Genomic DNA, 23,080 nt, shown 5'->3' with positions numbered 1-23,080 from the left:
GGCATTATTGTATATTAAGTAATTAAATGTTTTGTCTCCTCATAAAGCTGTATCTCCTCACTGTTTAAAAAAAAAGATTAAAGGTATTAAAAATAACTACATGATGAGGCTTTATGCCACGAGAGGTGCCACCTTGCCTTTTGAGTCACAGAATTCAAATAGAGCTCCCAAAGATGAGTCTCCTAGGAAGATTTAGGCTCTGATGTGCACAAATTTGCACAAGGCTAGTCCCAGCCTGAATTCATCACTGAAGGGCTGAAGTTTTCTGTAGGAAAATGCAGACTCTTAAAAACTTCAGAATTAGGATTTAGTCTATATTGTGTCAAGATCTGAAACATTTGAGAAACTTTTTTTCCATGGTTTGAAAGATTTGAATGTTACTTGCATTTTTCACAATGCTAGTTAACAGGTTTCCCCACAATAATCTTTTTTTTTCCTTATCTATTCTTCCATAAAAGTCTTTTTTTTTTCTTCTTACCACAAGGGTGACAACAAAACAGAGAAAAATACAACTGAAGTGTTTTCATTTTCATTTTTTGTTTCATTTTCAGAAATTACTACTATCCATAAAACACGTAGCATTTATTTACTCCAGTTAACTCTTCAATTTTTTTTTTTTTTTTTTACACTATCTTTGGTAACAGGTCTCACCATATATTAAATCACAGTGGGAGAAAAACATACAATCTAATTTTCAAGTGCGGAGTGTTGTCCACAACTTCCATTACTGAAGTTGTATAAGCAGACCCATGAAAGCATTTACTAAAGCACCTCCCTTCTTAAAAAAACACCAAACAAACCCTTGCCAATGTGTTTTAAGACATGCTAAGTGCCACTTATTTACAGGAAAAATCTATTAAAATTTATTCCTCCATCCTACCAAATAAGTCTCTACGCTGGCCCGTTCAAGTGGCTATGCTTCCTCCAGCCCTGAAGTTTATGCATCCCAATTCTCGTGCAAAGCTTTTAAATATTCCCCTCACAAACACCTCAAAACCCTCAGGATTTAGCACACCCACACACCACTTGACTGTAACACGGAGGCCAGAAATGAACACATCCACAACCGACACATCCTCGTCAGGGCTGAGTTAGAGAAACAGCAACAATACACCCTAATTATCGGAAGGGACCACTCTTTTCCACTAGTCATGCTTCTCACCAACTGCATGTTAGTAAGTTCGTATTATTTTTTCATTATTATTTTCTCCTACTCATTTATATTCTCGGGAATATTTCCTGTGATTTTGCACCGTTGAGGCAACAGAAATCCCCGAGACCATCATCACTCGTGCTGTGAGCCAGTGTCACGCTCAAGGGCAGGCTTGAGGACTTAAAACGAAGTAAAACACCACTTCTGGGAGGCTTTGGGAGCCAAAACGAGGAGCGGGGTGCGGTGATGCAGGCAACGGCCGAGCCCTGCCCCTCGCTGCGGGGCCAGCGAGGCCAGAGTCTCCCGTGCCTCACCACGCTACAGCCCCCAGCCCCACCGGGGAGAAGCACGGGGGAAGAAAGGGGCCTCGGCCCGCGGGGGACAGGGCCACGCCAGACCGAGCAGGCAGCGGAGCGGCGGGGACCGCCCCGGCAAGCTCTGCCCCCACCAGCCCCAACAGTGCCCCGGCGGCCGCACCGAGCGCGCCTCGGTAGCGGAGAGGGCTCCGCTCCAGCCCTCCACTCACCACTCATGGTGGCCGCAGGGCTCGCACCCTCCGTCCGCCGGACCCGATCCCACCTCCCGCGCAGCCCAAAGCCGGGCCGGCCAGCGCACGCACTCCGCCCCGGAACTCCGCCCCGCGGCCCCGGAAGGTAAACACCGCTCCGCGCCGCGGCGGCGCGCCCGGCGTGCGGCAGAGAGGTCCTGTGCGCCCGCCGCCTCGTCCCGAGCGAGCCGTCAGGGTGCCGCCTTCCCTCACAGGCGCCGGGCGCGGGCTCCTGCCGGGCGCCGCTGCTGGGAAAAAGGCGCGAAGCTGCTCGCCTCCTCCCGAGGGGCGGCTGCCGGCGCTGGCTGTAGCCCGCTCCTCCGTCAAGCAGCAAAGCTTCCCGCGGGCGGGGGGACGCAGTAGCGCGGTGTGCTCTGCCGCGGCGGGAAATCCTGAGGCAATCCCAGCGCTTCACAGAAAGCCTAACCGTCTACCCCTTGCAGAAATTCTGCGGGGAAGTGAAGAAATACCGGGCAAGTGAAAGATGAGAAAAACGGAGTTAAAGTGTTCTGTACTGCCACATGTGCTACGTAAGCTAAAGTCCCGAAACGTTCGTGTTTCAAAAAACGGGTATGGAAATTGTGAGACCTGTAACACAAAAAAACGACAAAGTAATGAAGTAATTTTCTTACATGTTGTAGACTCGTTTTAAGGCATCATCTTGCTGGTTTGTGTTTGCACGCTTTCTCACTACAGCACTGTGCATTTGCCACATACTGCTCCACGCTGTGTGGAGTAAAAGAGTGTAATCTTTTTTTCAAGAGTTCCTAGATAAAGTAATAATAGTACATTCAATAGCTCTGTAGACCTGTTTCAGGTGTTTGGGCTATACACATGGCCAGACCTACGCAGCTGACTAATAACTGGCCCAGACTTTGTGGGCAGCCTCCTAAAGATGCTGTAATAGTGATCGTTCATAGATTTTGTGCAATAATTTACTAGTCTTAAAACATTTTCATTCATCATTCATCCAAGAACCTCAAATAGAAAGCTATCTACAAATAAAAAGATTGTTGTTGCTTCTGTTGTTGTTGCAGTTTTCCAGGAATAAAACTGGCCTAATATTAGGAAAATAACATTAATGCTTGGGAGGCAAGGTGACAAAAGTATATTCCTAATTTTAGGACACGCAGTATCCTAGCATGACTATATCCAATTAGCAGTCCTTGTACATATGACAAGGGTAAGTAAATAATCAGTAAAATAGAAAGAAGTCTTTATAGAATACAGTCTGAAAAACATTTGGCACTTAAAGGAAAGTCTGCACCATCAGGAAATACATAGGGATTGCAGGTATGGTGTTCCACAGCACCACAACCTCCCTTAGCGTGACCCTGAGATACTATCTGAACTGGGCATGACTCCATAGTCTACAAAGGTATTCATCATTAGAATATTCCTATTTCAAGCATCATGGGGGCTATTTGAAATTATTCTTTACAAGGCTGGGGATGTAACGTGGGTCTTCATTTCCGCCTCTTGGAACATTCCTTGTGTATCATCAAGCAATTTTTGGCATAAGATCTGAGTTTAACATAAAATATATACTTGCAAACTTGTTTATTGATGGGTTTGTATATATCTGGCATAAATAGATACAATCTCTAAAGGCAGAAAAAGCCATCCTACATAGGGACTTTCAGAAATTAAGAATTCCAATAACTAGTCCAGTACCTGAGAATAATGTAGAAATACTTGACCAAAGAGATACCAGAATTAGAAATAATATGACAATATTAATGAAAGCACAATGTAAGATCTATAAGGACGTACTAGCCTTCTCCACTGACTGCAAGTATTTAGATTAATAGCTATACTGGAATAACTCATTTATTATTATACAGTAAAAACATACTTCTCTCATAGTCACCCAGCACCCAGAATATAGTTGCAATAATCAAAAGATTTTGTGGTAACTAGAACAGTAGCTCCTTCTTCTGTAGCTGGTAATGGAAATGAAGTTTCACAGCCAGTCTCAGGTTTTACCAAGCCACAGTCACTGCAAGTGCATTCTTCCACTGAATACATTAATGTTTCACTTTGAAGTGAGTGTCTAATTCCTTCTGTATTCACACTGCTTTCAGTATTAGCCTTGAGAATGTTATTGGGCTCCACAGAAGAGTCTGTAAATATACAGAAGTTAATTTAGTACATATATCATGCTATTCCAGACATACAGTTATTAAAGATCCAAACTTCATTATGTTCCAACTGTGTTCCTAACCTTAGTGAAAGTTTTAAGATATAGTGAAAGTTTTAAGATGTAGTTACATATGATAATCTTTTGTTCTATGACAATATACCCCCTATACTTCAGGATAAGCATTTAAGCAATCTAACACATATTTTCTAATAAGTTATTATTTATTGGCTGAACAGCCCACAGATATTAGTGTTTGTAAAATGTAAAAATAACTCAATTATTTTCACCTTCCCAAAATATATAGGCTTCTCACAGGCTAGAATATTAAGTAAAACTATTTAATATCTTATAAGATGGAAACCTAGTATTGAATGTGTATCCTCTACCTGGGTAGAATTCCTTTAGCATTCAGTGAGAAGAGGATGAAATCCTTATGAAGATCTTTTGCTACTGAGGGTTCATAAATGATTTCTCAAACACCAGCAAGCAAGCCAGGTATGAATATGCAACGAAACAGTCCTAACATCATCCAGAACCAACAAAGAGAGACTGCTGCTTTTACAAGTTATCATCTGGATATTTTATTCCCTAGTAACTTTAATAACTTTATTGAGACTACTTCAGGAATACAAAACAATCCAACAAAGACAGTTATCTGAATCTGGAATATAAATTATATGCAAAATTTATACATGGTAACAGTAGTTAAAATGTACAATGATCTAAAATTATTTGATAAAGAATCTTATTTATTCACCTGTGGTTTTCAGGTTTTGTTTTAGTTGCTTCAGGTGCTTCCATTTAAACAAGACCATTAAGGTGAACAGGGTGAACATTAAAATTACTCCTAAGATCAAACAAGTCCAAACAACTCCACTTGAATCAGCACCTTATGAAATAAGAGATGCATTAAATTAATTGTAAACAATAACGAACAGTAAACATGTCCAACACATAAAACTTTTTCTATATCAAAGGAGCAATTTCTGTTTCTATTGAGTGGCAGCTCAAATAAAGCTCGAGAGCTTTAAAAATGTATTCTTCTTAACACACATACTCATATAGGACACAGTGCATACTACTTTAATATTTTTGAGCCCATATATTATCCTGATAAACTCTTTCCAGGTTTTAGATTTCTTTAGGTTTTTATGTTTACAATTACAACATGAAAATGCCCAGCATAGCCACAAAGTATTGCAGAAATATTACTTACTCTTATTACAGTAGTTTTCACATGCAGGCGGCGGTGTACTAGAACATCGAAGATGACAAGGCTTACAAGAGAGCAGCAAATTATCAAAGTATTCATTTTTGGGGCAGTGTGCCATCAGGGCCAGTAATTATGGAACTGCAAAGCCACAGAAATTGTAAAAGAGTGAGGATCATCTACAAAGGTCTTTTCAGTTCTCAGTTTTAGCAAATCTAAGAACAGCTAGCAACAATAGTTAGACTTTGATCACAGCTCCACTACATAGTATCATGTTAAATAAAAAGGATTTAACTCTGAGGCCCCCAAGGAATTACTGTTCCTTTTTTGGCAATTCACAATTGTAGAAAAACGGAACAGCTGCACCAAGATAATTTTCAATGTAAATTTTGCCTGAAACAGAAATCAGTTATTTATAGAAGACATTTCTTGAACAGGTGCTAAACATTACAAACTGTAGAAAAGCAAGATGATCTCCAAACAGGAGTTCATAACAATTGTTCTTGTCTTCAGAATTTTTTGGTTTTTTTCATGGTGATGGGCCACAGTAATTATGTTTTTCTGTAATATGCAAACTATGCAATGCTTAATTCTATTTTTGTTCCAGTCCAAGGAGCATAAGATGAAAAAAATAGAGGCAGGAGGCATAGCAGTAAGAAGATATGACCAATTCAGTTTCTAGGTTTGCCACTGACTCATTCTGCAACTTCAGACAACTTCCTTCATATCTGTTTCCCTGGATGGACAATAATATTTAGAACACATAGGTGACGAAAGAATTACTTTTTGTAAATGAATGGTTTTCTGCTTTTAAGTGAGTTAAAGTACAAGTTGAGCAGTTCATAATTGTGTTGTACAAAATACATCTAAGACCTTCAGCTATAATGGAAAGACAAAATCTAGAGATTCATCCACTGGTATATTGCTCCTTGATTCCAAATTAGCCTCACTTATCTAGTCTATTAGGTTTTGGTCAGCTTTTTCACTTTGTTCATTTTTTGGGTTTTAGCTGTTTTTTTGCTTATAACCATAGCTATATGAAAAATTTAATAAGATTATGTTTTAATAGTGAAAGAAGAGCTATATGAATATTTTACAATTTTGATTCAAGGCATTATCTGCATTTTCCCCCTTATTTTTCCATAATGCAAAACTGTCACTGTACTAAAACTGCGGTACCCAGCATGGAAAAAGAGGTGGGCCATAGATTTCATTCTTGTGGTAGAGTGTATACGACACCTCCGTGCCAGCCTGGTGATGGGGCACACTGAGCATGCATAGATTTATCTGTGTATATGCAGTGAGTGTAACATTTCCGAAAATGCACTTGGTCTTCTCCCAGGTAAAAAAAGCTTTGATAACAGACTGCCACAATGAAAATAATTCACACAGCTTACTTGTATCTTGACTTTTTAATCTAATAGAATTTATTTTAAATACAAAGTTAACCAGTAATATCTAGCAAGTTGCAATAACAGCCTCTATCCAGTATCACTGCCACAGATAGATTAGAATTACAGGCTTATTTATAGTTAAATTTCTCCTTGACAATTAAGTTAATTGGCTTTTTGGCTACAGAAAGAGAAAAGAAAAATATTGTATAAGGAATTGTAATTTCATACTACATTACTATGTGTGAGGCTTATTTTCCCAAGAAATGCAACATGTGGGAATACACAAACTGTTTTTAGTGGAATAGTCTAACAAAGCAATCTGTATTCTAGTCTCTAGCAGATGGAACTGCTTATTGTGGCTTCTGCACTTGTTTCTATAGGCCAGGTGCACAGCTGTAGGCTTTCTATTATGGGCTTTTCTCCCTATTCAAGATTAGTGGATAAACAGGAATTGACAAAATCTGATTTAGGCGTGACGAAAGAAAATATGGATACAGACCCTGGGCAATGCCAAAAATTTCACCGGGAAGTCAATGCTCGTACTGAAGTCATAAAACTGGTTCTGACTTGCTTCACACATTCACACTTTAGGGGAAAAAACCTAAGTTATCACTAGAATATCATTCCTATTTCTGATGAAGCACCATTTGCTAGCGTATGCATAGAGTGATTTGAGGTTTTGCTTTTAAGATGCTGTTTAACCTTTTCAATCATGGAGAGGGCAATCACATTCTCAGCTGTGATCAGAAGACAGATATTCGTGAAAGTATCTTCATGGTATCCACAGGTACAGGAAGTGAATTTCAACAAGCTGTGTCCAATGCTTTAATCTTTTATCAGTAATTCCATTGAGTTCAGTGAAATGCTCTAATTTTACTTAAACAGAATATTTTCCTGTGCTGCAACTTTCATTGTTCTTGCATTTTTATATTCATATCTGTAACTTGTACTAAGATCCCTTATTCTTTTAGAAAGGAACCAGCTGACTGATTCTATAATTGTTTTCTGCAGCTGGTTCCAACACTATACACCTGCAGGATTGGTACAGTCTTTACTGTAGTAAAATTCCTTATGAAATTGACAGCTCTCAAATTCCAAAACTTTCAAACTATATCACAGCTGCTGAATGCTTCTAACATTATTTTAGTAGTCTAGCGAAATCACATGTGCACTCTAACAGATGAATGAACCAGTTCTTTAATCAGTTTCACACTTTTTTTTCACCAGTTCTACTAGGGATGTGGGGGAGGACTGTCTTTGTTTCAGCTGCTTTTATTACAGTTTTCTTGCCTCATTTTTTATGTACAATAATGACACTTTTTTTTAATTTTGACTTTTGACTGAGTTTATTTCAAACACTTTCTTCAACAAAGTAGTTTTGCTAAATAGGTAGGTTTATAGCATGTTGGTATCAATTCAGAGCTTCACAAAGAGGAGAAAGAAGTTCAGATTGACAGTGGTGAGTATTTTTGCTGGGAGATAGCAAAATGCTGTTGTTAAATAGTGTGTAGAAATCCCATGTAGGCAACACAGATAATCCTAAGCTTGAACAATGATAATTGATAAACTCCTTAAAGTTCAGTGTTGTCACCATGAAGAAAGAAACATTGAAATGCTTGCTAGCGATAGGTTCTGTTAAACAGAACACCTTTATGTGCCACTTCAGGTCTTCTTCAGAATTTTTTTAATGGAAGAGGGATTCTATTGAGACATGTCTGACTCTTCCCATATGCACCCACATTCTGTATCACTGACCAAAGAGTAAAAAACAATGCTTAGCACTCCAGAAGTCAATGCATGTAGTTATTTTACTGTTTTCAAAAAAAACAGGCCTTAAACAAAAAAACCACACAGATACTTACAAGGTATCTTCAAAACATATTGACTGAAGGAGGTAGCTTTTCTTGGAAAATGTTAGTCTAACTTTCCTGCATACCTGCATGGGTAGTATTTATCTACTTCACAGGAACACTACAAAGTAATTTTATTAAAATTCGCTGAGTCCTTTCAATGAAAATTATTAAACCCATGCAAAGTATGAGTCAATAGAATCATAGAATACCAGGTTGGAAGGGACCTCAAGGATCATCTGGCCCAACCTTTCTTGGCAAAAGCATGGTCTAGACAAGGTGACCCAGCACCCTGTCCAGCCGAGTCTTAAAAGTGTCCAATGTTGGGGAATCCACCACTTCCCTGGGGAGATTATTCCGATGGCTGATTGTTCTCATTGTGAAAAATCTTCCTCTGGTGTCCAATTAGAATCTCCCCAGGAGTAACTTGTACCCATTGCCCCTCATCTTTTCCATGTGACTCCCTCTAAAAAGGGAGTCTCCATCTTCTTTGTAGCCACCCCTTAAATACTGGAACGTGGTGATAAGGTCTCCCCTAAGCCCTCTTTTCTCAGGGCTGAACAAACCCAGTTCTCTCAGCCTTTCCTTATATAGCAGGCTTCGCAGTCCTTTGATCACCTTTGTGGCCCTTCTCTGGACCCCCTCCAGCCTGTCCACATATTTTTTGTATAGCGGGGACCAAAACTGAACACAGTATTCCAGGTGTGGCCTGACAAGCGCTGAGTAGAGTGGGATAATGACTTTATCTCTGCTGGTGATGCCCTTGTTCATGCAACCCAGCATCCAGTTGGCTTGATTTGCCGCAGCAGCTCACTGTTCACTCATATTGAGCTTGCTGTCTGCCAGGACCACCAGGTCCCTTTCCACAGAGCGACTTCCCAGCCAGGTAGATCCCAGCCTGTGCTGCACTCCTGGATTATGTCTTTGTTGTCTTTGTTGAACTTTGTTATGCACTCCTGCTCTACTTATTACCATAATGTATCCTACAACTGATACGTATTTGATATGATATGGTACTATTCATAAAAACTGTGAAGAATGGACTTAAAGAGAGAAATGTTGATCTAAAAGCAACAAAAGAAATAATAAAATATGTCTAGAATGAGTATACACACTGCTTATAACATTGCTTCTCTATGCCCACCACTGCTATACCCAAACAGGATTTCTAAATTCCAGGGAAAATGTAGTGAAATCGTCAACACAACAACCATTTAAATTAATGCTCAACAGTAAGAATACTTTCTCTGGTACAGTTAATGCAGACATGATTTCATTCCTGAAACTTACAAATTTCATTTCTGAAATGTAAAGTGACACCCTTAAAGAACCTTCTGGAAAGATGACCAGTTTTATAGCTCAGATTCTTCTGAGGTTCAAAAGGAAGTCTGAAATAAAACTTCAGGCTTCTGTGCTCTACTAATGCAAAGAAAAATACATCATTGATAATTTAAAAGTAAGATACATTCCAAAAGATACTATTATGCAATAGGTGTGATAAATCTTTTCTAGAAAACCAGATGGCTCAAGAATTTTTCAAACTGTCTTAAATAACTCACATAAGTCTAAGGTAGACTGGACTGGTCTGAATCTGTTTAGGATGGTCTAATGAAACAAAGAGTTATAAGTTCATGATGTGGACCTAGGTTTTCCTTTCCAGATCATACCATCTTTCTGGACAATCTGGAAAAAGAAAAAAAAAAAAAAAAAAAAAAAGGAATACCATTTCAGTGATGTGTAAGATACACATTCTGTTTCTAAGTTTGAAACTTAGGTGATTCAATCAACACTGCTTTCTCAAGCAGATTAAGAACATTTGTGGAAAAGTAACTGAAGTCTTGATGTGTTATGTAAAAAGAACCCATAGCTGCCGCTCTTACTGAGGGTGTCGCTGGTAATACAAAGAAGTTTAGAGGGGTAATGGAAGCAAGTAGACAATGGTAACTTCATACAGTTTTATGTCCTCCAGGCAATGCACATTCTTCCCCTTTCCATACCCTCTGCACATGTTGACAGAGCGACACTGACAGTAGTTTGGAAGAAATTGCATAGACCAGATAATAATAATTAAAAAAAAAACAACCGGAGATTCTCAAGGCATACTGTTAACTCAGTGCTGTTATGTGGAACATAATTTTAAGATGATCTATTGATGCTACACAAGTAGCTTCACCTGGAGGCAGAGATGCTTCCCAGTAGATGTAACCCAAATATAGGACTTCCGGGAAAAATATTAGAGAGGAGTGTAAGACTTGACATTACTTTGTGAGACAATTAACAATGGAATGAACTACAGGATGTAACTCCTACCACAGGTAGTATTATTAGAGTCTTCACAACTACTTTACTTTTTGCTATTAAACTCTTTCCTCTGTTTTCCTAGTCCAGAAGAAGTGCATCTGTTTTTACTTATTGGCAATGGCTTTTCCTGTGTACCCAAAATACCTCTCTCCCCAAAACAGCTTGCTGTTATTGTAATTTAATACATCTGTTGTATGATATGCAGAAGTGTTAATATTGTGATTCCTAAAATATTTTGTCACTCAAATGTAATGAGATATATTCTAAATCAGCCTATTTTGGCACAAAGATGATTCATGTCTAATTAGTAAGACTGGTCTGTAGGTCACCAAAGATGTGGTTAGATTATATACAGCTAAGCTGATTAAATGTCTTGGTGTTAGTGAAAGGGATAGTCCTGCTCTTCACTCTGAAGCTCAAGGAAGGGCTCTAGGGCTTACCCGACCACATGGCAAGCAACTTTAATCTGTTAATCCAGTCAGTTCATAGAGCTTTACTCCCTAGGGCCTGGGGAAAAGGCCAGAAACAGAACAGAAAGATAAACAGCTGATTACCTAGTGGGGATGTGAAACCAAGTCCACCACAGAAGTACAAATTTGGCAAACTAATGCACCAATGTCTTCATTTTAAAAGTCTTGTCAAACTCTTAAGTAAAGTAGAAATTAATTTATGTCTAATTATTAGATATTGTGTATATGGGATCATAAGATACCGTGGCAGATATGTCTACACTCTTTATAACCAGTTGGCCAGAAACAGTTTTGCTATGTGGCTAGTTAGACTTCAAACACATTTATTATAAGACACAGAAGTAAATACAAAGAAGTCTCATTTTTTCAAACTCTAGGAAACCTCCCCTCAAGTAAAAGGCTAAATACAGCTCATTTCATCAGACCTCTGGAGAATACTGCTGTCTCTTACAGCAATAATTTTCCTCCTACAGTTGGACTACTACTTCCTAAAGCTTTCAGCCTTTAGAGATAAATTACTTTTTTTTGATAGATGTGCCCCAAAACACAAATCCTTGATTATTAAGCAATGCATTTTTCACACATAGCAAACTGGGGAGCAATGATAGTAAAGGGTCTCTAATGTGTCATTCATATAAACAACCACCATAAAAGTCAGTCTTTTCTCCTTAGCTATATATAGTTTTATTGATGTATGTAATGATGAAACGGAGGTGACAAATGGTAGAAAAACTATGAGGAATTACAGTTGTCAGGGCCTGTTGCCTTTGTTTTCTGCACATCCTAACATTCAGAAGTCCTACTTCCAAAGGGTCTGAAAGCAGGCATATAATCAGAAGATCTTGATAAGCAGTAATTCCCAGTGACAGACCTTGCTACACATCTAAAACACACATTATTTCAAAATCTATGTCCTGTGGTTCACCTGCTGTTTTCACTGACTACATGAGATTCCCCAGAACTTCTGAAGACAAGTATCTATATAGCAGTTTTGAAATTCCATTTTGGAGGACCATTTCTTATCTGCTCATGCCTCTAAAAAGCATACTACAAATATTTATTCTTAAAGCAGAAATCAATCCAACATAACTGTTTCTCAATTCAGTAATACACTGTGTTGTTCACTCTCAAAAACAAGAGTCAAACTGTGCCAGATAAAAGCTAACTCATTCAACAGAGGATTATTTGGTACAGTGTGCAGGAAATTTATTTGATAGTTATTATGTAGATGGGTGATGGCACTTGCAATAAAACAGATTTAGGGAAATGATGTGCTACAGGAGTAAGGAAGACATTTTCTATCTTAACAAGATTGTTGTGCAACCTTCATTTTTGAGTAATTTTGATAGGAGGGAGTTAAAAATAAAAAAACTTTTAGCACTTTATTGGGAGAAGTGTACTATACCAACTGGCTTTAATGTGAGATGTAATGCCTGAATTCAGAAGCTGTTTATAAAGTAGAATCTTGGATTCAGCCAACGAATGAAACAAAAACCAGAAGCACTAAGAATAAATGTATTAAGTGACATTAAGATAAGGATATTGTTACTTAGAAACTGTAGTTATGTTATGCTAATAATTTATCCACTGCCTTGTATAACACATACTAAATCCTCTAAGCAGCACACTATTTTGTTATATGTAGGCTGTGCACACACACACAAAAAAAATATGTCTGAGATGACTGGATATACTGATGGTTCTCCTACAGCGATACTTACCTTTAGGGAATAATAAATATATAGCTTATTTAACAGTGAAGTTACATTTCAGCTTTTTCTCAGTTATGGGATTTACAGGGCTTGCATTGGCTTTCCACATAGAATTACATGTTGATACTAACAAATGCTTTCTCCTCGTCACTTGATTTTGCTCCAAAAGGCTGACAGAAATTAGTAGAGTTGTACAAAATAAGAAAGGATTTATCAATATAGTAATTGGTCATTTAACTGTAAATCCAGAAAGTGTTGCCGGGAGGTATTTCTGCTGTTACATTACTGTAACTTAAGTTCAAAAACTCCCTAAGATATCCGCTAAGAATAATATAATTCAGACAAGTTAAGCTGGCCTGCTGGAGTTGACATCATTATGGAGAGTAATGGGAAATAAATTTAAGAAGAAAAGTGTCAACTGCGGAAACAACAGAAAGAAGAAAAGGAAAAACAATTCTCAGATTTGCTTCTAAACTGTTTCAGTCTGACTCAAGAGTGACACCCAGGGACAATTTATAAAGACCAGTGTGAAATATACTTCTTTGCTCTCCTATTATGATTATCAACCACTGACAACTCCTCTCTGAACTTCAAATCTACATCTGGAAGCAGTAAAACATCTATTTGTTGTTTAGAATAATAATTTTAGCATACTGTCAATTCTATTAGGGTATCAAACTACTGAACAGGATTTCAAGAAATCAAGTAATTTTTACTGGTGAAGGGAGTACAGGTAGATAACAGCACAGACCAGGAGGTAGTATTTTGGAGCTGTACACACACACACACACACTCTAGGTTTACAACCTTCTATCATGTGAGCAGAAGACCTAGAGTTACATGCCACTTTGGCAGAATACGAGCATACCAAGCACTGAGCATCCAGCCAGAGCATTTCCCGACATGAACCCAAATTTGACTGTTCGTTTCCTTAAACATCTGCAGAAGCCTAAGACTTCCAGAAATCCTTGTCAGTGCCCGTTTTTAACATGTGTTAAATTGGTATTACTTATGTGACAGAAATTAGTCACCTGAAAAAGGTAAGGAGAATTTTATCTTTCACTATTTAATTTGAAAAAAGCTATTGTGGGTTTCAACACTGAAATAATAAAACGAAAACTCTGAATGGAAAAAACGAAGAAAGTAATACTATTATGGCAATAATTAAACATAAAGGTTGAAATTCATCTTTCACAGAACAGTAGATTAAGGTCTATTTACCACACATAACTTCAACAACAAAGCTTTGTTCTGACACTGCTTTGGGTATTTCTCTGTTCATGCTTGTGCCAGCTTTTTTGCCTGACTGTACTTCAGAAATTCTGCTGGCATAATTACATAGCACTTACCAAGAGAAAGAGGGTTTTCTGCTAGGCCTATTACATTCCCTTCACAAACAACATTAGCTAGGCTGACAAAGGAATTCTTCTGGCTGTATAGTTGCTTCTACATTGTCGTTTTGTGCTGGCACAGCTCTTCTGGGTAGCACGTGTAATTTTTTTTTTTCCACTCACTAAGGCAACTGACCTATGCTGTCAAGCCTTATAGTACAGGCTTGATCTGAGTCCTCTCCAATTCTCTAAAGCTATTTACAGAAAAAAATCCAAAGAAAAAAAATCCCTTATAAATCACCTCATCACAACAATCCTAAAAATCTGAGGGATCAATGTACATAGAAAAAAACCCACCACTTTTTCTTCCCAAAAGTTACTGCACTTCAAGGAACAGCAGTCTTACAGACAGTTATCTCCTAAAAAAGCGTTAAAACTTTCCAAAACAGTTATTTTCAGAAATCCGTATTTTGTTAAGCGTATGCTTCAACTGTATGGCTGGGAGGAGAGAAGTTGTTCTAGGAATGGGGTACACACTGCTAATAAACAAAAGGAAGGGGTTATTAAAGGATTCACCGTGTTCCTTAACTTTTACAAGCTGCACAGAACAATGCTCTTTTTAGACACAATATTGTTTAATGTCGTTTGGGCACAGTGCAAAATCAAGAACAATGTGCATTTTGCCTGTTTGGTTCAGCACACTTTAATTAGACCACTGCTTTGAAAAGAGTGATGTTGCTGTTGCCACATCTGGTATTTCCAAAAAAGATTAAAGAAGAAAACAACTGAAGAGAAAAATGTTCCTTAAAAATAGTAATTAAAATAACAATAGTATAAACATTGTCAACTAAATCTCAGACAACTTCTGTATCCATTACTACGTTCAAAGTTTACTTAGCTAGGAACCAAGTTATGGAAAAGATTAAGTGGATAGCACAGAAAAGCAGTGTTAATAAACCCTCTGGGGAAAGATACCTTTTCATTTGTCTTGACGTTCCACATGTGCCAACATAGTTATGTAACTACTAAGGACAATGCATAAAACAATAATTGCGCAAGCAAGTTTGGATTAAGCTAATACTTATTAGAATGCCAGTGACATTTTTATGTTGGTGAAATAGTTTTTACAGAATGTAAAATTAATTTTTTTCTTCATTTTTTCATGTAACCACTTACATTTTGTGTTGGAAAAATAATCTCCCACGTAGTACTATTTTAGTGACTTTGCAGATGGACAAAACAAACTAAAACTAATCAGTGGTATAATGCCAACAGGAGTAATGGAGTTAGAACAAAAATAAATACATGAACATCTATGAATGACGTAAAGTGCTTGGCATACACTAAAGTCTAACAAGAATTTTTCTTCTGATAATTTTAACAAAATCCTCTAGCTATTCAAGTGTTTGTGGACAAGTTTAGGTAACACGCAACTACTTTATTTCAAATTCCCATGGACAACATCACAGTACCAATATGTGCTCTCTCTCAAGACAGAAGGGAAATTGTCATTGATTTAGCCATCCCTATTCTGGAATAATTCCCCATGCAAATTGCCTTCTCTGGAATAAAAATACTGGCACAGAATAATTCTGGAGTAATTAGTCCACTATTTCATTCTCACAATGTCATAATGAAGTAATTATTTTCTGCAAAAATGTGAACATGTTAACTAGCTATAGAAGAACAGCTTTAAAAATACCATGACACTGTTATTCTTTCTTCATGACAATAATGCCATTTTGCTTCAGTCATTACTGTCCTGGTTTCAGCTGGGATAGAGTTAACTGTCTTCCTAGTAGCTGGTACAGTGCTATGTTTTGAGTTCAGAGCGAAGAATATTGATAACACTGATGTTTTCAGTTGTTGCTCAGTAGTGTTTAGACTAATGTCAAGGATTTTTCAGCTTCTCATGCCCAGCCAGTGAGAAAGCTGGAGGGGCACAAGAAGTTGGCACAGGACACAGCCAGGGCACCTGACCCAAACTGGCCAACAGTGTATTCCATACCATGTGACGTCCCATCCAGTATAGGAACGGGGAAGTGGGGGGCAGGGATTCGCCGCTCGGGGACTGGCTGGGTGTCGGTCGGCGGGTGGTGAGCAATTGCACTGCGCATCATTTGTACATTCCAATGCTTTCATTATTGCTGTTGTCATTTTATTAGTGTTATCATTATCATTATTAGTTTCTTCTTTTCTGTTCTATTAAACCGTTCTTATCTCAACCCACGGGTTTTGCTTCTTTTCCCGATTTTCTCCCCCATCCCACTGGGTGGGGGGGAGTGAGTGGGCGGCTGCGTGGTGTTTAGTTGCTGGCTGGGGTTAAACCACGACAATTACCAAAACTAAAATCTTAAGGGATCTCTAATGGACAAAATGCTCCCTCAGCTGGAATTCTGGAGAATTAAGAAGAGGAAAAGAAAGCACATGAAAATCCCACATGGAACTAGTTTTGTATTCCCACCTCCCTGGAGACAGACAGATATCACGTAAAACACAAGTGTTATAAAACTCTTACCACATGTATAAGGCAGGAGATCTGGCCTAGAGATGTTATGGAACCCAACAGTGGACATAGCAGCTCTGAGCTTCTCCCTGTCAGGGAGTCACTGCAATAAGAAAGGGTGTGAATAAACAGCATGTTACATACCCTGCATTAACACCCTGTATTGATATTTTCAGTGCTAAGTTCAACGTTTTCATTATCTCACAAAAACAGTCTTTATTAACAGTCTAGAAAAAGTATATGAAGTGCAACTGAACTCTGTTTGCTAGTAGGGACTCACCTTGTGCATCTGTGTTAGACTGTAAGCCCCACTTTAAATGCTAGTCACCTTTCCTACATTTTTTTTACCTCTATATCAAGCTACAAGACTGACAATTTGATGGTATCCAGAATTGCAAATTCTCTCTGTTACTTGTCTCCTGCTAGAACAATATTAGCTTCCAGCCAGTGGAAGAAAATCTCCTGAGGATCTGGCACTTAAAAGTTATCATTGTTGCTCGATCAACTCAGCATCCCAGCCCCTGAGATTCTCAAATTTGTCTCAGGTCACAGGGAGCAAAATTATCCTCTGTTTCCATTCATCACTTCCAGAGAATCTATGTATCTTATGCTTGTAATATTTACTCTCCCCATCCAACAGATTTACAGGTGAAAACAAATTAACAAAGCAGCACGTTAATTTTCTAATCGCAATGTTACTAATCAAGATGAAAGCACAAGAACAATCGAACAGAGGTCTGTATTGTACTTAACAGGATTTCTTTTCAGCTGGTTCAGTATCTTAACTGACATGATGCCTCCTCCCACCAATCCTACACCTGGCTTTCAGATCTCTAGAACCACAGTCTCTGCCTTTCTTCAAAATAGATTCCCTCTTGTCTCTAACCTTTCCAATCCTAACTCAGTCACTGTATATATCATTGAAGTGATCTCATTTTTCCCTTCCTTGGATGCGTGTTCTTTGCTCAGCACATTCCTTCCACATTAAGCAATCCTTCTGCTGTTTACAACATTTTCAACTGTCATAAGGTTTATAAACTACGTATAGATTCTTCACAACATGCACACCTAAACACACATATTTATTTATTTTGAGCTTTGATAGCAAAAAAACCCCACATAACAAACAGTTTTGATAGCAAAACTACTTACCTAAACCACTCTCCCCCTACTATTTATCAGTCTGGAGCCTCATGGTATCAAAACCATAGAAGAAATTCTGTCTAAGGAGTAAACTGCAGTGACTGTGCATTTGAAGAGGAGCACGTTGAAAAAAGAACTAGCTAGCACCCAACTTACAGATTTCTCAAATCTAAACAACAGGCTAACTAAGCATTAGATCACACAGCTGAGCACTCTGAGCCTCCAATTAAAGTAACCTGAAGAAAGGGGATGGCACTTGTAAAAAGGATGACCTTTCATTCTTTATTTCTAGAGACATACAAGCAAGAGAAAGAAAGGTTGTATATACATACAAAAGTGAGATGCATGATTACCTTGGAAAATAATGAGCTGAGCATATGAACTATTTGAGAGGTAAGGAGATAGACACAGAGAACTATATACTGGTATTTTGGTATATAGGTCCATGTATTTCTTTCGCTATCTAAAGTAAAAACAATTTTATGCTTTTTTTGAAGCCTGCAATATGTGCTTTAACTGCTCTAAAAGAAAGGCTTTAACTCTAGATTGGAGACCTCAAACATTTGGAAAACCAAAGGAGACTTTTATTTTAATCTCTTCCATTCAAATAGCTTAAAATACATTAACGTTAAGACAACACAAATAGAGCAATTATGTGAGTGTCCAGCAGAGGGAGAGTAATAGGTCAGAAACAGCATTTATTAAATAGCAGGGTTAGAAGAAACAATCAGTGAAAAGACGTTTCCAGGTCAAGATATCTTAGTTTGGATTATACATGGCCTTGTGCAAATATAAAAGCCTCTTTATAACTCACTTATGCTTCCAGGAACACCAGCAAAGCTTAGGATAGACTTGGCTCTTGAAAAAGCCATCATGCTGAAACATAGTGTGTTTTTTGTTCTCTAGTTCTGAGCTACATCTCCACAGACTACCTGGAAAGAGAATTTGCCAGAGTTTATGAATATTAATTTATAATCTCCTGGTACCTAATCAAACTTAAACTAGTTCAGTATTTTCAGTTCTGTGTCAGGCCTCATTAATATGAAAAGTATTTAGAAAAACTCTTACAGAGCCTTCAAGAGGTCTGTCAGTTGTACTTAGGTACAGCCTTAATTCACTTTTTCCAAAAACACTTTCTGGACTCATCTAACTCCACCTACTTCTTCTAAGTAATGCTAAACTTAATTTCTAGAACGTCTTTTGAGATTGTTCTTTCACATAAGCCTCAGATAAAGAGCTATACTTCTAGAATGGCACTTTCATATCTGAGCAAAGTTTCCTATATTTTTCTTTTAATAATTTACCTTGTAACTCTTGTCTTTTCTTCCTCCTGGGTAAATAACTTATTCTTTTGGCTTTGTTTTTAAAGGCTCATTCTGACTTCAAAGCAATTCTAAATAACAGGCTACTCATTTAAGTGCATAACTAATGTACATATTTGAATACTTTTAAATTTCAGGGCACGGCTCACAGTGCGTCAGTTGAATTTCAGCTTGCTGCCACACCAGAAAGGGAAGTCTTACTCCTTTCCTGCTCCTCCCAATCTCAGCCAAATGCTTTCTTTCCCATTTTGCAGCAGCTCAGGAACTTACCTGATCTCAAACTAAACTGAGTCAATTCACTCATAACCCAGGACCCTAAAACCACTCTCGTTCCCCCTTAGACCGCTGCTATTTTATGGAATTTAATAAGCTTACCTGTTGGTGGTGAGCTGTTAACTGCTTGAAGCCTTTTAGTGAAGTATATCTTTCTTTTCTGCTTCAGTTCACGTAACTAAACATTGGTACTTCATTGGTACATCTGCTAGGGTGTAAAGTGCTTGTGGGAACCTTGGATGAAAGTTATTACTGAAGTACACAATACTATTCCTAATATCATATGAATGAGGATCTCCATTTCACTGCTATAGGATTGACTTATCACAGGCTGCAAACTAGTGGTGAAGCTACCTTGAGGTAGCTTAATATGTGAATAGCTTGCTCCCACTAAAAAAGAAGTCCTGTTCCCCATTCTTACTTTATACCAGCTCTGGCATTTGTCAAACACCTCTTAAGAGTTGATTCATCTCAGTAACCCAGGAGGAAAAAGTAAGTGGATTGTTCTGTAGCTAAATTTAGTGAGATAGGCTGACTCAGCAAAGCGTCTAACAACAGCTAGAAGGCAGTGCAAGGATGGATAGAACCTGACTGGGGGGGAAACAGTTTCTCTGCACCCCAGTCCTGACATATTAACCCTGAGGTGGTCCAGCCTCCTCTTTTCTAAGCAGTGCTTTTATAATTTAAGTCAGTCATGATGTGATGATGGATGTATATGGGTGGTTCTCAATAAGAAAAGCTTTTTAATATTTATTAAGTGAAGAGCTAAACATTTTGATGCAAAAGAGATTTAAACAAGAAAAGCTTTTATAATGCTTTAAAACCTCAAGAGAACATGACCATTTACATTCCAGTACATATTTTGCCAGTAAAATTATCATGATTCCACTTAGGTTTTGTTTTGAGTACCAGCTGTTCGTAAGTGGAAAAACAAACTATTAGCCCTGTTAAAAATTTAGTGTTTGAGTTTACACAATTCCTATGTGCGGCACAGCCTGTAAAACAGGTTCGTACACTCTGAAGGACATCTGGCATCTTCTGAAGTTCTGTGGACTAATTGTTTATATCCCAGCAAGTACCTAGGGAATAAGTACCTGTCAGGGAAGGAAGGAATGTTGGATAACACAAGTAATTCTTCTCCCCTGAGATCAGCGGTAATACATACTTCCAACCCTCTGATCAAACACATATTTGGCCCCACTCCCCGCTCCACCATCACCCCCCCCCCCCCAAAAAAAAAAAAAAAAAAAGTATGATTTAGGACTTTAGGAACTGGCAGAATTCAGCTCCATTTCAAAAACCTTCAAGAAGCCTTTTTAAGGAATGCCAAAGTGTATGTAAGAATTGCTGCCTACATGTTCTGTGTGCTGGTAATCTTAAGGTAAGTCTTAATTGCTCTGAAAATATAGTACCTGCCTCCAGTTAAGCCTTTCCTGACTTGTAGGCTGTGTCAAGGCTCAAACAAAAAACAAGCTTGCAATACAGCATTGCAGTCATTATAAACCTGAGCTATTAAATGCTCATAATGACGGTAAAAAGTGTACAATAACAAGCCACTCTGTCAGCAGAATTCATGAAGCTTGGTTTCCACTGGACTTATATCTATTATTCAACAGTAGGAACCCATGAGCTGGTTTGTTCCAAATGGTGTTACCTTGTTTCCATACTAAAAGAAATGTATTTGATACCTAGGGGTTAATAAATGTCACCTAAGAGGCAAAAGTTAGTATTTAAAATGAACAAACAAAAAACCCCACAACAACAACAACAAAAAACCCACATAAATCAAAAAAACCCCAAACAAACCTATATTGAGGTATTCCTTATGATACTAGCTGCTTCAGAAACTTACTTCTTACTCCTGTAGCTTTACTTCAAACTCCTTCCTCCATTCCCCTGATAAAAAAGGATCATATCCTATTCCAGCCCTCAGTGGGACTGCATATGACTTTTTTTTTTTTTAAACAGAAACGTGATTGCCACACACACAGCTGAGAAAATTTTAGTTGTAGTTTAACAAAATTCTAAATATTACAACAGTAACACAAGTGAGAATCTTCTTTAATTATACTCAACTTTGAACAACAGAGGCCCTAGCAATGTGTGTCTGAAAACTGGAAAGGAGATCTGCACCAGAGAATAACCAGAGAGTGGCCTTCACAAGGTCTTTCAAACTCATTCTTCAGGCTCTGGTGAGTGTAAGCTCTTGGTGCTTGAAGGAAAGCCTTCTACTGAGCAGAGGTGTATAGTCTTTTGTTATGAATTACATTTTTTTCTTTCAAAATGAATTATCTGTGATGTCAGTGGGGATTTTTCTTTTTTTATTTTTATAAGTGCTGCCCTGTACACTAGTGTTTTCCCTGAATGTGATCAATTGGAAGCACATTTTTCATTAACACAGCACTTTTTTCCATTAACACATGTATTGCCTGCCATGTAGAATTTTTTGCTTGTCAAGGGCGTACATGTTGCTGCTGGTGTGCAGCCAGAAACCATCTGGTTCTTGTGTCAGGATTATGTTACGTAAATGCCACTTCAGGGGAGTTTGTGTCGTTCTCCAACCAAAAATGCACAGGATTTTGTACTGAATGGAGATCTTTACATTTTAGTTCTAAGCCCATCTGCTTTCAAAACGACTCCGTAACCTGCCCTACAGTGTTCAATATAAATAGTGCTGCAGATGACTCAGTCCTCGCATGTGAGCACTCCAAGAAACTCCCTTCTCCCAAGCACTCACTTCATTTAGTTATAAGCACTTAATGCTGAACCTTCCAAGATGAAAAGCTGCCACAGCCATGTGCAGCCTACTAACCAAAATCTACTCGTTTCCCCTCTGTTCCTCCCTGTCTCCTCCAAACATACTTAACTTCAAGCAATGTTTTTTGGGTTTGTTTTAGTTTTTTGTTGGGTTTTTTTTTAATATGTTCTAATAGTCTTACCAGTCAAGGACCTCAGTACTCAACAAGTCCTAATGAATTTGGCTTACCTGGATTTTTTTTTTTAATTATAATAAAAAAGTCAAAGTGTGCTGTAGAATTGCCAGAATTTGAACTTTTAACGCGTCCTGTCAACTTACAGCTGGACACGTACAGAAACATTTGCTCTCACCTCAGGTGAGCTTCATTTGGGAGGTTTACTGACCTAACACAGGTGCTGTCACCATACTGTCATTCCGCACCTATGCTTTCCAGGACTAGGTAGGTGCAATTTTGCATAGATAAAAGCTAAAACAAGCATGTCTTCACCTGACTCCAGAGGCTCAGTCCTTAAGGGAGGCGGGAAATCCAGTGAGGTGACACCCGCGTCGGGCCCGCTCTCCTCAGCGCCCGCCGCGCCCCCCCGCCGGCCGGGCTGGCCCTTCGACGACGACGGGCGCAGGCGGCCCCTGGGAGCGCCCGGGACAGGCTCAGGTCCCCTGGCGAGGCAGCATCCCACACGGCTGCTGCCCGTCCCCATCTGAAACGACCCTCGTGTGGGATGAGGGAACGGGGAGCAGCCCTTCGGCGACGCTGCCCTCCCGCAGCCTTTGCGAACTGCGCATCCCAGAGACCTGCGGGGCAAGACACTGGCGTCGCTTGAGGGAACGCTGGCGCCTCGCCTGCTGGGACGGGTAGTTCTTGTCCCGCCTGAGGCGTTCGCGCCAACTACATGTCCCGTCTCCCCCCCCCGCAATTGGAGGCGGAGACGGCATAAAACGAAAGGCGAGCGCAAAGGCTGACAGGAAT

The 23,080-nt window shown here is 38.8% G+C and overlaps 2 protein-coding genes across 8 annotated transcripts in view; both read right to left on the bottom strand.

Moving 5' to 3' along the window:
• Positions 1–1,773, bottom strand: part of SNX29 (sorting nexin 29) — a 114,347-nt gene extending 112,574 nt beyond the window's left edge. For all 5 annotated transcript variants that reach the window (XR_008232894.1, XR_008232895.1, XM_052773439.1 and 2 more), the window contains exon 1: positions 1,680–1,773. Coding sequence is in view for 3 of the 5 variants with exons in the window: in XM_052773439.1 (XP_052629399.1) it covers positions 1,680–1,686 (7 nt within the window). In the remaining 2 variants the exon portion in view is untranslated. The remainder of the gene's footprint in view (positions 1–1,679) is intronic.
• A 1,470-nt stretch (positions 1,774–3,243) lies between these two features.
• On the bottom strand, positions 3,244–22,895 carry TNFRSF17 (TNF receptor superfamily member 17). Of its 3 annotated transcripts, XM_052773230.1 has the most exons (6): positions 19,458–20,301; positions 18,575–18,692; positions 16,630–16,720; positions 5,060–5,194; positions 4,601–4,732; positions 3,244–3,823 (listed from the first exon to the last, which is right to left on the bottom strand). In XM_052773230.1, the coding sequence occupies exons 4-6, from the start codon at positions 5,172–5,174 to the stop codon at positions 3,567–3,569; spliced, it is 504 nt and encodes a 167-aa protein (XP_052629190.1). In that variant the 5' UTR covers positions 5,175–5,194; positions 16,630–16,720; positions 18,575–18,692; positions 19,458–20,301; the 3' UTR covers positions 3,244–3,566. The 3 variants fall into 3 exon arrangements, with proteins under 3 accessions (XP_052629190.1, XP_052629189.1, XP_052629191.1); XM_052773229.1 differs by lacking the exons at positions 18,575–18,692; positions 19,458–20,301 and adding an exon at positions 22,601–22,895; XM_052773231.1 differs by lacking the exons at positions 18,575–18,692; positions 19,458–20,301 and adding an exon at positions 22,601–22,895 and having other exon boundaries at positions 16,630–16,706.
• Positions 22,896–23,080: the final 185 nt, after the last annotated feature.

The sequence above is a fragment of the Harpia harpyja genome, chromosome 21 (genome assembly GCF_026419915.1).
Source record: "Harpia harpyja isolate bHarHar1 chromosome 21, bHarHar1 primary haplotype, whole genome shotgun sequence".
Classification (NCBI taxonomy): Eukaryota; Metazoa; Chordata; class Aves; order Accipitriformes; family Accipitridae; genus Harpia; species Harpia harpyja.
Note: the sequence above shows the minus strand (reverse complement) of the source record. Positions and strands in the feature narration are given on the sequence as shown.

What these genes read in the sequence shown, in the direction of transcription:
- TNFRSF17 (XM_052773229.1), bottom strand. Translation starts at nt 5,174, where the DNA reads ATGGCACACTGCCCCAAAAATGAATACTTTGATAATTTGCTGCTCTCT. An exon ending in TGAAAACTACTGTAATAAGA is followed by an intron (nt 4,733 to 5,059) that starts GTAAGTAATATT and finishes TTATTTCATAAG; the next exon opens with GTGCTGATTCAAGTGGAGTT. An exon ending in ACAAAACCTGAAAACCACAG is followed by an intron (nt 3,824 to 4,600) that starts GTGAATAAATAA and finishes GTATATTTACAG; the next exon opens with ACTCTTCTGTGGAGCCCAAT.